Source organism: Prinia subflava, chromosome 21 (assembly GCF_021018805.1).
Source record: "Prinia subflava isolate CZ2003 ecotype Zambia chromosome 21, Cam_Psub_1.2, whole genome shotgun sequence".
Classification (NCBI taxonomy): domain Eukaryota; kingdom Metazoa; phylum Chordata; class Aves; order Passeriformes; family Cisticolidae; genus Prinia; species Prinia subflava.
The window spans coordinates 973,088-988,094 of NC_086267.1; the positions used below are offsets into that span (position 1 = coordinate 973,088).

At 58.2% G+C, this 15,007-nt stretch overlaps 1 protein-coding gene across 1 annotated transcript; it reads left to right on the forward strand.

Moving 5' to 3' along the window:
* The first annotated feature begins 115 nt into the window (after nucleotides 1–115).
* Nucleotides 116–12,582, forward strand: LOC134560995 (protein-arginine deiminase type-3-like). Its single transcript, XM_063417534.1, has 16 exons — nucleotides 116–637; nucleotides 3,538–3,718; nucleotides 4,709–4,781; nucleotides 5,208–5,269; nucleotides 5,969–6,086; nucleotides 7,151–7,276; nucleotides 7,945–8,123; nucleotides 8,553–8,656; nucleotides 8,732–8,843; nucleotides 8,963–9,070; nucleotides 9,373–9,521; nucleotides 9,626–9,770; nucleotides 9,848–9,941; nucleotides 10,165–10,250; nucleotides 11,161–11,289; nucleotides 12,230–12,582. Exons 1-16 carry the CDS (start codon nucleotides 546–548, stop codon nucleotides 12,461–12,463), a joined length of 1,992 nt encoding a protein of 663 aa, XP_063273604.1. The 5' UTR covers nucleotides 116–545; the 3' UTR covers nucleotides 12,464–12,582.
* Nucleotides 12,583–15,007: the final 2,425 nt, after the last annotated feature.

A 15,007-nucleotide genomic window follows, 5' to 3' on the forward strand; every position in this document is an offset into this window, starting at 1 on the left:
GCTGCAGGGACAAAGGGCGCTCCCACGCGCAGCCGAGGCTTTAATTAAAACAAAGGCCATTAGCGCCGCCGGGGCTCCGCTGTCCCCGGCGCAGGTGACATCCCCGGCAGCGCCCCGGGCCCCGGGCGAGCGCCCACCCCGCGCCTCCAGCCCTCCCCGCAGGATTCCAGCGCATTGTCCCGGCTGCACAAACAAAACCTTTCAGCACAAGGAGAAACCAAACCCGGGCGCTGGCGCGGGCCCAGCGCGGCTCGGGTGTCGCGGTGAATATTTCCCGGCGTGGGCCGGGCCGTGACCGCTCCCCCCGCGTCCCTTTGTGCTGAGCGGAGCCCCGGCCCCCCCGAGCGCCCCGGAACCCCGAACATCCCGTGGGTGTCCCGGGCCGCTTCCCCTCTCCGAGCGCCGGGAGCGCGGCCGGGGCCGCGCACAGCCAGCCCGGAGGTGGGATTAGGCCGGGCTTTGGCTGATCCCCTCCCAGCAGCCCGGCTTTATAAATCCCCCGCGGCCGCCAGGCGCGGCACCCGAGGGTGCCCGGGGCGGCGGCGATGGCGCAGCAGCGCCGTGTCCAGCTGTCCACGCAGCGCCCCGGCAGCACCGTGTGCGTGCTGGGCACCGAGCTGGCCCTGGACGTGTGCGGGTGAGCGCCGGGCACGAATCCGCTTTTCCCCTTGATCCCATTAACCAGAGGCCGAAAATAGCTCGCGGTGGGGCGGGGGCGATGCTGCTGCTCCGGGGGCTTTTCCCAGGGGATGCTGTCCCGGGAGGCGTGAGGGGTGGGATTCCCGGTGCCCCTTCCAGTGTCCATCCCCGCTGTCCATCCCCACTCTCCCTTCCAGTGTCCATCCCGCTGTCCTTTCTTGCTGTCCCTTCCCTGTGTCCATTCCCAGGGTCCCTTCCAGTGTCCCATCCCCCCTGTCCCTTCCCACTGTCCATCCCCGCTGTCCCGTCCCTCTGTCCATCCCTCTGTCCATCCCTCTGTCCATCCCCTCTGTCCATCCCTCTGTCCATCCCTCTGTCCATCCCCCTGTCCATCCCTCTGTCCATCCCTCTGTCCATCCCTCTGTCCATCCCGCTGTCCCTCACAGCCGCTCCATCACCACCGCAGCAGCGGCACCGCCGCATTCCCAGCGGGATTTTGCCCTTTTTGGGGTTCTCACGCTGCGCTCCGCATCCCTGCGGGATGAACTCCTGAGCATTTCCCGCTCTCGGGGCAGCGCGGAGAGCGAACCCCCGGCCCGGGCGGCCGCTCCTGGCGCTGGTGCAGCTCCAGGAGCCGGAGCCGCTGCCCCGATCCCGGAGCTCTCCCTGGGCAGCGGCTCCGGGGTTTTGTTCCCCGCAGCTCGGGCTGCGTTTCCCGGCCCGTCCCGCTGCCCCGGGCTGGCGTTTCCCCCTCTCCGGGCACGGAGCGGCGCTTCCTCCCCGCGGGTCCGGACCCGCTCCCGTCGCCCGCGGCTCCCGCACCGGGGCGGGCCGGGACGAGCTGCGGCCTGCCCAGCGCCGCCCGGGAAATGCCGATTTTGGGGCGATCCGTGCCCAAAATCCCGCCCCGGGCAGCGCCGGGATCCATCGGCGCGGCCGGGTCCGGCCCCGCTGCCCCCGGGAAGCTCGCGGGTTTTATTCCAAGATTGGGGCGTTCCGGAGGGATTCCTGCGGATGTTTTTGCGGGATCCATTCCCGTCCATTCCCGTTCATTCCCAGGTGCGCTTTGCACCGGGAATATCCCGGGATTTGGGTTTTTGGGGGATTCCTGCCCGCGTTTGGCGCCGCCGCCGTTCCCGGGGCTCGCAGCACGGGCGGGATCGGTTTTAATCGCCTTTGGGGATTTGTCGGGATCGCCTTTCCCAGGAGCGGCTGCCGCACGTTTGGGGGATTTGCTGCATGTCCAGGGATGCAACTCCAGGTTGCAGGATTTGCTGCAGATCCAGGAATGTAATTCCAGGTTGCAGGATTTGCTGCAGATCCAGGAATGTAATTCCAGGTTGCAGGATTTGCTGCATGTCCAGGGTACAGGTGTAATTCCAGGTTGCAGGATTTGCTGCATGCCCAGGGTACAGATGCAATTCCAGGTTGCAGGATTTGCTGTGGGTTGTGAGGCTTTGTTGCGGGGTTTGTTCCATGAGAGAATTTCTCCCAATTTCATCTTGCTGCAGTTGCATTTTTCGGGATTATTTGCATTTTCCGGAAGTTCCTAAGTTTAGTTTCTGTTGCTATTCTAAATCTCAGGATTGCTTCCACACTGAGGGATTTATCACAGTTTCTCATCCCAGGACTTCCCGCAGTTGCATTTTCCAGGATCAATTCCGTTTTCCAGGGCCTGTTGCTATTCTGAATTTCAGGGTTTGTTCGTATTACAGGATTTACCAGAGTTTCGCATCTCAGCACTCGTTGCCTTCACATTTCCCAGGATCATTTCCATTTTTGATGATTTATTGCTGTTCTAAATGCCAGGATTTGTTCATATTAAAGGTTTGATAACAACTTTGTATCTCAGGGCTTCCTGGAGTTGCATTTTCCAGGATAATTTGCAATTTTTAGGACCTTTTGATATTCAGCATTTCAGCATTTGTCCCATATTGAAGGATTCCCTGCAACTGAATATTGCAGGATTTATTGCAGCTGCTTTTTCCAGGACTCGTTGCATTTTGCACCACTTGCTGTCATTCTAAATCGCAGGATTTTTTCTCATTGAAGGATTTACCCCAGTTTCACATCTCAGCCCTTGCTGAGTTTGCATTTTCCAGAGATATTTCATTTTTCCGGGAGCAGTCGATATCCCAAACCCCAGGATTTGTTCCCTTTTGAAGGTTTTACTCCAATTCCACACCAGGGCCCTTGCCTAGGTTGCGATTTCAGGGAGCGTTTGCGTTTCCCCCCCACCCCTGCTCCCGGCAGAATTCCCATCACCCCTGGCCATTCCCTGGGCACTGACCATTGTCCCTGGCACTGACCACTGTCCCTGGCACTGACCGCTGTCCCTGGCACTGACCACTGTCCATGGCACTGACCGCTGTCCATGTCCATTCCCTGGCACTGACCACTGTCCCTGTCTGTTCACTGGCACTGACTGCTGTCCCTGGCACTGACCACTGTCCCTGTCTGTTCCCTGGCACTGACCGCTGTCCCTGTCCCTGGCACTGACCGCTGTCCGTGTCCCTGTCCCTGTCCCTGACCACTGTCCTGTCTGTTCCCTGGGCACTGACCGCTGTCCGTGTCCATTCCCTGACACTGACCACTGTCCGTGGCACTGACCGCTGTCCGTGGCACTGACCACTGTCCATGTCCATTCCCTGGCACTGACCGCTGTCCGTGTCCATTCCCTGGCACTGACCGCTGTCCGTGTCCATTCCCTGGCACTGACCGCTGTCCATGTCCATTCCCTGGCACTGACCACTGTCCGTGGCACTGATCGCTGTCCGTGTCCGTTCCCTGGCACTGACCGCTGTCCATGTCCATTCCCTGGCACTGACCGCTGTCCGTGGCACTGACCGCTGTCCATGTCCATTCCCTGGCACTGACCACTATCCCTGTCCATCCCAGCGCTGCTCCCCGCGGCGCCGTGTCCTTCCAGGCCCAGGCCACGCCGGGGGTGCGGCTGTGGCTGCTGCACCAGGCGCAGAGCGTGAAGCTGCCCTCGAGCGTGGCGCGCTGGCCGCTGGCGCCCGGCCCCGAGCTGCTGCTGGCCATGGACGCCCCCAGCAAGGATGTGGGCGACGAGAAGGTGGGAGACGGATCCCGCCCCATCCCGGCATTCCCGACGGGTGCTGGGTGGGGGCCGGGATTCCTGCTGGGGGCCGGGATTCCCGCTGGATCCTGGGATTCCTCCTGGATCCTGGGATTCCTGCTGGGTGCTGGGATTCCTACTGGGTGTTGGGATCTCCTCTGGATCCCAGGATCCCACTGGATCCTGCAATGGGTGTGGGGATCCTCAGTGGGTGTTGGGATGGGTGCCAGGATTTCTGTTGGATCGTGGGATTCCTGATGGGTGTTGAGATTCCTGCTGGATCCCAGGATTACAGCTGTGTGTGGGGATTCCACTGGATCCCAGAATTCCTGCTGGGTATTGGGATTCCTCCTGGGTCCTGGATTCCTGCTGGGTGCTGGGTTTCCTACTGGGTGTTGGGATCTCCTCTGGATCCCAGGATCCCACTGGATCCTGCCATGGGTGCAGGGATCCTCAGCAGGCTCTGGGATGTGTGCTGGGATTCCTGCTGGATCCTGGGATCCTGCTGGGTGATGGGATGGGTGCCAGGATTCCCTCTGGATTCCCTCTGGGTGCCAGGATTCCCTCTGGATTCCCTCTGGGTGCCAGGATTCCCTCTGGATTCTCTCTGGGTGCCAGGATTCCCTCTGGATTCCCTCTGGGTGCCAGGATTCCTGCTGGGTTCTGGATTCACGCTGGATCCAGGGATTCCTGCTGGGCACCAGGCTTCCCACTGGGTGCTGGGATTTCCTCTGGATGCTGGGGGTCCTGGGGATCTCAGGATTCCCACTGGATCCTGGGAGGGTGCCAGGATCCTCGCTGGGTGCTGCGATTCCCGCTGGGTACCGGGGTCCTCACTGGGTGCTCGGACGGGTGCTGGGATCCCTGATGGGTGTCGGGATTCCCACTGGATCCCAGGATTCCCACTGGGCTCTGGGATGGGCGCCAGGATTCCCACGGGATCCCGGGATCCCTCCTGGCTTGGTGCCAGCTCCCTGCTCCTTGCAGGTCAGGATTTCCTATTTCCGTGAGGCCGGCGGCGTTCCCGTGGGCCGGGCCCTGCTCTACCTCACCTGCGTGGGTAAGGGGGGAACGGCCCCGAACCCCATTCCTGAATCCCATTCCTGAATCCCATTCCTGAATCCCATTCCTGAACCCCATTCCTGAGCCCCATTCCTGAATCCCATTCCTGAACCCCATTCCTGAACCCCATTCCTGAGCCCCATTCCTGAATCCCATTCCTGAACCCCATTCCTGAACCCCATTCCTGAACCCCATTCCTGAGCCCCATTCCTGAACCTCATTCCCAAACCCCATTCCTGAATCCCATTCCCAAACCCCATTCCTGAATCTCCATTCCCAAACCCCATTCCTGAACCCCATTCCCGAACCCCATTCCCAACCCCCCATTCCCAAACCCCATTCCCAAACCCCATTCCCAAACCCCATTCCCAAACCCCATTCCCATCTCCCCCATTCTTTCTCCCGTCTCCTCCCTGTCCCACAGAGGTGTCTCTGGACGCTGACGTCAGCCGCAGCGGGGCCGTGAGCCGGACACTGCTGGACAAGGTATCCAGAGGGGCCGGGAGCACCGCGGGATTGGGAATTCCTGAGTGAGCCCCTGGGTCCTGATGGGATTGGGAATTCCTGAATGAGCTCCCAGACCCCGATAGGATTGGGAATTCCCACAGATCCCAATGGGATTGGGAATGCCTGAGTGAGGCCCCAGACCCAAATGGGATTGGGAATTCCTGAATGAGCACCCAGATCCCAATGGGATTGGGAATTCCTGAGTGAGGCCCCAGACCCCAAAGGGAATGAGAATTCCTGACTGAACTCCTCCAGGTCCCGATGGGATTGGGATTCCTACAGATCCCAATGGGATTGGGAATTCCCAACTGAGCCCCAGATCCCGATGGGATTATGAACTCCCATCTGAACCCCCAGACCCCAATGGGACTGAGACTTTCCAGCTGAAACCCAGATCCAAATGGGATTGGGAATTCCTGGAAAAGCCACCCGACCCCAATGAGTTGAAGAATTCCTGACTGAGTCCCCAGATCCTGAGAGGATTATGAATTCCCAGCTGAACTCCAGATCCCAATGGGACTGGGAATTCCTGAATGAGCACCCAAATCCCGATGGGATTGGGAATTCCCAACTGAGCCCCCAGATCTCGATGGGATTGGGAATTCCCAACTGAGCCCCCAGATCCCGATGGGATTGGGAATTCCCGGCTGACCCCTGGCCCTGCTCCGTGCCCCCCAGGCCAGCTGGACGTGGGGCCCCGAGGGCCACGGGGCCGTGCTGCTCGTGAACTGCGACCGCGACGACGCCGGCGCCGAGGGCCTGGACAACGAGGACAGCGCCGTGCGCTCCTACAACGGTCCCACAACCCCAATCCCGGCTCTTCCCTCCCCTTTTCCCTCCCTTCTCCCACTTTTCCCTCCATTTCCCCTTTCCTTCATAGCCCAGATCCCCCCCTTCTCCCACTTTTCCCCCAGTTCTTCCTTTCTTCCAAAGCCCAGAACCCCCAATTTTTTCACTTTTCCTTGAGTTTTCCCACTTTTTCCTCAATCTCCTTTCTACCACAGCCCAGAACTCAAATTTTCCCACTTTCCTGTCAATTTTCTTTTCCTACCTACTACAGCCCAGAAACCTCAGTTTCCCCACTTTCCCCTCAAATTTCCATTCCTACTGCAGATAGAACCCAAATTTTCTCGTTTTCCCCTCAGTTTTTTCCCACTTTCCTTTCAATTTTCCCTTCCTACAACAGCCCAGAAACCCCGTTTTCTCACTTTTCCATCAATTTCCCCACTTTCCTTTCAATTTACCTTTCCTTCCACAGCTCAGAACCTCACACATTTCCTTTAATTCTTCCATTCTCCCTTCAATTTTCCCATTCTTCCTCAGCCCAGGACTCCCATTCTCCCACTTTTCCCTCAATTTTCCCGCTTTCCCCTCAATTTTCTCACTTCTCCTCAGTTTTCCCTCCCTATCCCAGCCCAGAAACCCCAGTTTTCCCACTTCACCCTGTTTTCCCACTTTTCCCTGAGTTTCCCTTCCCACCACAGCCCAGAACCCCCCTTCTCCCACATTTCCTTCAATTCTCCCATTTCCCCCTCAATTTTCCCGTTCTTCCGCAGCCCAGGACCCCCATTCTCCTACTTTCCCTCAATTTTCTACCACTACTCCCTGAGTTTCCCCTTCCTACCACATCCCAGAACCCCTAATTTTCCCACTTTCCCCTCAATTTTCTGCCACTTCCCCTCAGTTTTCCCTCCCTATCCCAGTCCAGAACCCCAAATTTTCCCACTTCGCTCTCATTTTTCCCACTTCCCTTCAGTTTTCTCTCCCATCCCAGCCCAGAACCCCCAGTTTTCCCACCTCCCCCTGAATTTTCCTGCTCCTCCCTGAATTTTCCCTTTTCCCTGTTTTCCCGGTCCCCAGACCTGAAGGACATGTCGCAGCTGGTGCTGAGGACGCGCGGGCCCCGCGCCATCTTCACCGGGCACCGCCTGCTGCTCCACGTGGACTTCAGCGACGCCGACAAGATCAGGGTTTTCTACGGCGGCAGTGAGCGCCCGGATCCCCGGGGGGATGATTTGGGGGGATTATCTGGGTGGATTTGGGGAGATGGGGGAGATTTGGGGGGATTGGGGGGATTTGGAGGGCCCGTAACCCCCGGCTCACAGGGACCAACCCCAACTCCTGGCGCTGCTTCTGCAGCCCCCACGGCGGGGTTGAGCTGATCCACGCGGGGTTTGCTCCGGGTTTGGGCTTGGGCTTGGGATTGGGTTTGGGCTTGGGTTTGGGTTTGGGTTTGGGTTTGGGTTTGAGTTTGGGTTTGGGCTTGGGTTTGGGCTTGGGTTTGGGTTTGGGTTTGGGTTTGGGTTTGGGTTTGAGTTTGGGTTTGGGCTTGGGTTTGGGTTTGGGTTTGGGTTTGGGTTTGGGCTTGGGTTTGGGTTTGGGTTTGGGTTTGGGTTTGGGTTTGGGTTTGGGTTTGGGTTTGGGCTTGGGTTTGGGTTTGGGTTGGGGTTTGGGTTGGGGTTGGGGTTTGGGTTTGGGTTTGGGTTTGGGCTTGGGTTTGGGTTTGGGTTTGGGTTTGGGTTGGGGTTGGGGTTTGGGTTTGGGTTTGGGCTTGGGTTTGGGTTTGGGTTTGGGTTGGGGTTTGGGTTTGGGGTGGTTTTTGGGGTGCAGGGATGCTTTCAGGGGTTTGGGATCGAGGTGTCGGTGCCCTGCAGGCAGCGCGGAGCCCGAGGAGTTCAAGCACGTCCTGGGCGGCTCCAAGCTGGCGCACACGGTGCGGCCGGGCCGGCACTGCCACGAGAGCGTCTTCTACGCCGAGGGCCTGGCCTTCCCCGACGTGGCCTTCTGCGGCCTCGTGTCCCTGCACGTCACCCTGCTGGAGGGCCCCGAGAAGGTCTGGCCGGGGAATGGGGGTGGGACAGCGGGGACAGACCCCAGACTCCATCCCAGGGGGGTGGGACAGATCCCAAACTCCATCCTCATCATCCCAGAACACCCATTTTCCCACATTTCCCTCAATTTTTCCTACCCAAAGGGATCAGGCACAGAATGGACAAATCCCAAACTCCATCCCAGAGGGGCTGGGACAGCGGGGACAGATCCCAAATTCCAGCTCCGTCATCCCAGAACACCTATTCTCCCACATTTCTCTCAGTTTTCCCCCCCCGGGGGGTCTAGGACAGCAGGGACAGATCCCAGACTCCATCCCCATCATCCCGGTGGAGGTGGGACAGTGGGGACAGATCCCAAATTCCATCCCTGCTGTTCCACGTGGGGCTGGGACAGCAGGGACAGATCCCAAACTTCTTCCCTGCCTTCCCAGGGCCTCCTGGAGTCGCCGATCTTCACGGACACCGTGGTTTTCCGTGTGGCTCCCTGGATCATGACGCCCAACACCGCAGCACCGCTGGAGGTCTTTGTGTGCAGGTGGGTGCTGGGCGCTCCCACCCCGCCCGCTGCCGGATCCGCTCCCAAATCCCGACTCTCCCGTTTTTCCCCCAGCGTGGACGAGAACGAGGCGTTTGTGGAGGCGGTGGGGGCGCTGGCCGAGCGGGCGCAGTGCCCGCTGACCGTGTGCCCGGCGCCGCAGAACCGCCAGGACCGCTGGATCCAGGTGGGAGCAGGGCGCGCCCGGCCCCGCCCCCCGCGGCAGCGCTGGGGGCTTCCCAAAATTCTCCATCCCATTCCCAAAATTCTCCATCCCATTCCCAAAATTCTCCATCCCCTCTCCAGGATGAGGTGGAGTTCGGCTACGTCCAAGCCCCCCACAAGACCTTCCCCGTGGTCTTTGACTCGCCCCGCGACCGTGGCCTGAAGGATTTTCCCGTCAGGAGCATCCTGGTATCCAGCCCCTTCCTCCTGCCTTGCCCAGCTTGGCAACCCCCCAAAACTGGGATAAATGCCTTTGAAACCTGGGATAAATCCCTTTGAAACCTGGGATAAATCCCTTTAAAAACTGGGATAAATGCCTTTGAAACCTGGGATAAATGCCTTTAAAAACTGGGATAAATGCCTTTGAAACCTGGGATAAATGCCTTTATTTCCTGTGTTTTTCTGGGTGGGAAGCTCCAGCACAGAGGATTTGGGGGTGCAGTGCTTCAGCCGCATTTTTTAATCATTTTCTCCCGTTTTCCCCCATCCAGGGCCCCGATTTTGGCTACGTGGCCCGGCAGGCTCCAGAGGGCGCTTCCAGCCTGGATTCCTTCGGGAATTTGGAGGTGAGCCCGCCGGTGACGGTGCGAGGCAAGGAGTACCCGCTGGGGCGCATCCTGATCGGCAGCAGCTTCCCCAGGTGAGCCGGGAGCAGAGAAACCCCAAAAAAGCATTTTGGGCCCCGTTGGGGGTGGGCTCCGAGCGGAGCCGCCCCGGGGCCCCCCAAACGCGGCGCTCCCGCAGGCTGGGCGGCCGCAGGATGGCCAAGGCCGTGCGGGATTTCCTGGTGGCACAGAGGGTGCAGGCGCCCGTGGAGCTCTTCTCGGACTGGCTCCACGTCGGGCACGTGGACGAGTTCCTGACCTTCGTCCCCGCGCCCGACCGGAAGGTACCGAATCCCGGGAGTGGAAAAGAGCGGGATGAGACCCCCGGAGCCCTCCCCGACCTCCTCTTCCCATCCCACAGGGATTCCGGCTGCTCCTGGCCAGCCCCAGCGCCTGCTACCAGCTCCTCAGGGAGAAGCAGGACGAGGGGTTTGGAGAGGCTGCGATGTTCCAGGGTAGGTGGGAGGTGAAACGGGGCCCACGCGTTTGTTTTCCCTTTTTCCTGCAAAATGTGACGGGGTGGGGGGGTGGATGGACCCTGGGAGCCGGCCGGGAAGCAGAACGGAGCAGAATTCATGAATTCGTTAAAAGCTGCACGGATCAGGCTGGGATGGAGCCCCGGGCTCAGAGTAGGAGTCTCATCCCAGGCAGAATTCCAGCCCGGCTCCCTCTCGGCAGGGCTGGACAAGGACGGGGTGCCCAAGCCGACCATAAATGAGATCCTGGCTAACGAAGAGCTCCGCAAGTTCAATGATTATGCCCAGGTGAGGATGGGAGCAGGAGGCTCCAATCCATTGCTGCCTCTGTGTCCTTTTGTCCCCCCATCCCTCGTTCCCCCCCTCCATCCCTCCACCCATCCTCCATCACCACCCCCTCTCTCCATCCATCATCCATCCATCCATCCATCCATCCATCCATCCATCCATCCATCCATCCATCCATCCATCCATCCCTCCATCCATCCATCCATCCATCCATCCATCCATCCATCCATCCATCCATCCCTCCCTCCCTCCCTCCCTCCCTCCCTCCCTCCCTCCCTCCCTCCCTCCATCCATCCATCCATCCATCCATCCATCCATCCATCCCTCCATCCATCCATCCCTCCATCCCTCCATCCATCCATCCCTCCATCCATCCCTCCCTCCCTCCCTCCCTCCCTCCCTCCATCCATCCATCCATCCATCCATCCATCCATCCATCCATCCATCCATCCATCCCTCCCTCCCTCCATCCATCCATCCATCCATCCATCCATCCATCCATCCATCCATCCATCCATCCCTCCCTCCCTCCCTCCCTCCCTCCCTCCCTCCCTCCCTCCATCCATCCATCCATCCATCCATCCATCCATCCCTCCATCCATCCCTCCCTCCCTCCATCCATCCCTCTGGCCACCTCTCCATCCACCCTTCTGTCCCTCCCTCCTTCTGGCCGCCGGCCCATCGTGATGTCCACCCCTTTATCCCTCTGTCCCTCTTTCCCTCTCTCTGTCCCTCTATCTCCCCATCCCTGTCCCCATGCCCTCATCCCTCCATCTCTCCATCCCACTGTCCATCTCCTCGTCCCTCCATTTCTCCATCCATTTTCCCTTGGTCTCCCCATTCCGTTGTCCCTCCATCTCTCCATCTCTCCATCCCGTGTCCCTGTCCCTCCCTCCCTGCCGGCTCCCAGAGCTGCATCAGCTGGAACCGGGACATCCTGAAGCGCTCGCTGGGCCTGGCCGAGCCGGACATCCTGGACCTCCCGCAGCTCTTCCAGGGCGACGTCGCCTCCGGGGCCGAGGCCTTTTTCCCCAACATGGTAACGGCACCCCTGAGCTCCCCGGGCCGGGATGTCCCTGCCGGGATTGGGGCAAGGGTGTCCCCTGATGGGATCAGGGCCGGGATGTCCCCTGGTGGGATCAGGGCCGGGATGTCCCCTGATGGGATCAGGGCCGGGATGTCCCTGATGGGATCAGGGCCGGGATGTCCCCTGATGGGATCAGGGCCGGGATGTCCCTGATGGGATCAGGGTTGGGATGTCCCTGATGGGATCAGGGCCGGGATGTCCCCTGGTGGGATCAGGGCCGGGATGTCCCCTGATGGGATCAGGGCCGGGATGTCCCCTGATGGGATCAGGGTTGGGATGTCCCTGACGGGATCAGGGCTGGGATTGGGGCTGGGACTGGGGCCGAGATCAAGGCCAGGATCAAGGCCGGGATGTCCCCTGAGGGGATTGGTGCTGGGATGTCTCCTGTTGGGATTGTGGCTGGGATCGGGGCTGGGATCAAGGCCAGGACGTCCCCTGATGGGATCAGGGCTGGCATCAGGGCCAGGATCAGGGCCGGAATGTCTCCTGATGGGATTTGGGCTGGGATGTCCCTGGGATGGGATCAGGGCCTGCATGGGATCGGGGCTGGGATGTTCCCTAATGGGATCTGGGCCGTGATTTCCCTGGGATGGGATTGGGACCAGGATTTCCCCAGGCTGGGATTTCCCCTAATGGGATCAGGGTCAGGATTTCCCCTAATGGGATCAGGGTCAGGATTTCTCCTGATGGGATCGGGGCCGGGATGTCCCTGGGCAGGGACATGGCTGGGACTTCCCTGGGCTGGGATCAGGGCCGGCATGGGATTGGGCCTGGGATTTCCCCTGATGGGATCAGGGCCAGGATGTCCCCTGATGGGATGTCCCCGGGATGTCCCCGGGATGTCCCCGGGCCATCCCCGGGACCGGTCCCCGCTGGACTCTGGGCGCTGCAGGTGAACATGCTGGTGCTGGGCCGCCACCTGGGCATCCCCAAACCCTTCGGGCCCGTGGTGGGCGGGCGCTGCTGCCTGGAGCAGCGCGTGCGGGAGCTGCTGGAGCCGCTGGGCCTCTCCTGCACCTTCATCGACGACTTCTTCTCCTACCACGTCCTGGCGGGGGACGTCCACTGCGGCACCAACGTGCGCCGCAAGCCCTTCGCCTTCAAGTGGTGGCACGTGGTGCCCTGAGGTGGCCCCGTGTCCCCTCCGTGTCCCCTCCGTGTCCCCTCCTGTCCCTGCCAAGTGCCTTTGGTGATGGAAATAAATCCGGGCCGCGGCTCCGGGGGCTCCGCGGGGCTTTCCCGGCACTGGGACAACCCAGACTGGTTAAACTGGTGGGGAATGGGGGCGGGTGGGGCTTCGGAGCCACGGTGCCAGTGCCAAAACCCACGTGGGCACATCCCGGGTGGGGAAAGCGCACGTGGAATCAGGGAATCCTGGAATGACAGAATGGTTGGGATGAAGGGACCTCAAAGCTCATCCCGTTCCACATCCTGTCAGGGACACCTCCCACTGTCCCAGGGCGCTCCAAGCCCTGTCCAGCCTGGCCTTGGACACTTCAGGGATCCAAGGGCAGCCACAGCTGCTCTGGGAATTCCATCCCAGCCCCCTCCCACCCTCACAAGGAAGGATTTATCCCAAATATCCAATCTAAATTGTCCCTCTTTAGCTTGGAGCCATTCTGTGTGTCCTGGCCCTCCATCCCTTGTCCCCAGTGCCTCCCCAGCTCTCCTGGAGCCCCTTCAGGCGCTGGAAGGGGCTCTGAGGTGTCACTGGAGCTTTTCTTCTCCAGGTGAGCACCCCCAGCTCTCCCAGCCTTTCCTCCCAGCAGAGCTGCCCCATCCCTGGGACCATCCTGGAGCCTCCTCTGGACTCTCTCCCTGTGCTGTGCCAAGGCTGGGGCAGCTCTGCAGGGGGGACCACCAGGATTCCCCCTCTGCTGCTCATCCCTGCTCCCATTCCCATTCCCATTCCCATTCCCATTCCCATTCCCATTCCCTATTCCCGTCCCCGTTCCCATTTCCATTCCCATTCCCATTCCCATTCCCATTCCCATCAGGAATCGGCGCCTCCAGCCTGGGAGTTGATCCCATTCCCATCCCATCCCTGGAATCCATCCCTGTCCAAGGGGGAGCCAGACCGGGCCGTGTCCGAGCCCTGCCAGAATTCCAGAGGGACGGAATCCGCAGCCGTTCCCTTGGAGCGACCCCGCACAGGGACAGGAACCCCGATCCCAGAGCTGTCCTGGGGAATTCCAGAGGGAAAACGGGACAGGAACCTCTGATTCCAGAGCTGTCCCTACAGAATTCCAGAGGGAAAAATGGGACAGGAACCCAAATCCCAGAGCTGTCCCTACAGAATTCCAGAGGGAAAAACAGGAGCAGGAATTGTTTGGGATTTTCAGGATGTCACCCGGATCCCAGAGGAATTCCCAGTGGAATTCCAGAGGGGAAACAGGAGCAGGAGCTTTGGGATGGAGCCTGGTGGATTTGGGAAAAGGCAGCGTCAGCTCCGGGGTCCTTCAGGAAAAAGGGGAAATAAAAAAAATGAAATCAAAAATTTAAAAATGAAAATTTCAAATCAAAAAGAATTAAAAATAAAAGGAGGGAAACCCTGAAAGTGACAAAATACGGAGTGAGAAGAAATGAAATGAAATGTTAAAAATGAAAGAAAAAAATTAAAATTTGAACACCAAAGTTAAAAAATGAAGGCAAAATAAAACAGGCAAGTTAAAAATAGAAAATGAAAAGTAGAATAAAAAAAGAAATTAAATTTAAAACTAGAGGGAAAATGTAAAATAAATATTGAAGTTGAATTAAAATGGAAAAACAGAGTAAGAAATAGAAATAAATGTTAAAATTGAATTAAAATGGAAAATTAGAATAAGAAATACCAAACAAATGTTAAAACTGAACTAGAATTAAAACATATTAAAAGTAGAATTTACAAATCAAGAAATTAAAATTAGGAATACAAATGAAAAGATGAATTAAAATATAGAATTGAAAAAGGAGAAACCGAAAGGAAAAAATGACGTTCAAAGTTGGATTTGCCAAATTGAAAAGTAGAAATGAAAATGAAAGAATTTGGGTAGAATAAAAGAGAAAATAAAGAGGAAAAAATGAAGTTCAAAGTTGAATTTGAACTTCAGATTCAATTGATTTGAAAATCAAAAATATCTGATTTTCAAATAGAAAAATATGAAATTTTTCAAATAGAAAAGTCAGAACTAAAATGAGGAGATTGTGATGAAATAAAAGAGAAACCGGGATGAAAAATAAAAATATAACTGAAAGGTAAACAAACAAACAAACAAACAAAGATTGAATATTGAAAAATGAAGAAGCAAGGACTTGAACATGCCAAAAATCAGGGATGGAACTGGAAAATGGGAATTTCTCCAACCCAAACCAAGGGAAGCCGGGGGGGACACAATGGCCCCGATCCCCCTGAGCTCTGCTCCAGGGAATCCAAAAATCCCTGGAGCCTCCCCGGATCCTTCCCGGGCTGGGAAATCCCGGGAATGGGGGAACGGCTCCCCGTGATCCTTCCTGAACTCGGGAATCCCTTGGGAATGGGGGAATGGCCCCTGGATCCTTCCCGGGCTGGGAATTCCTTGGGAATGTGGGAATGGCCCCCCCTGGATCCTTCCCGAACTCGGGAATTCCCAGGAATGGCCCCTCAGGAATGCAGGATTGGCCCCCCCAAGGCTTTTGGGGCTCCAAGCGGGGT

What these genes read in the sequence shown, in the direction of transcription:
- LOC134560995 (XM_063417534.1), top strand. Translation starts at nt 546, where the DNA reads ATGGCGCAGCAGCGCCGTGTCCAGCTGTCCACGCAGCGCCCCGGCAGC. An exon ending in GCTCTACCTCACCTGCGTGG is followed by an intron (nt 4,782 to 5,207) that starts GTAAGGGGGGAA and finishes CCTGTCCCACAG; the next exon opens with AGGTGTCTCTGGACGCTGAC. An exon ending in AGGCCTTTTTCCCCAACATG is followed by an intron (nt 11,290 to 12,229) that starts GTAACGGCACCC and finishes TGGGCGCTGCAG; the next exon opens with GTGAACATGCTGGTGCTGGG.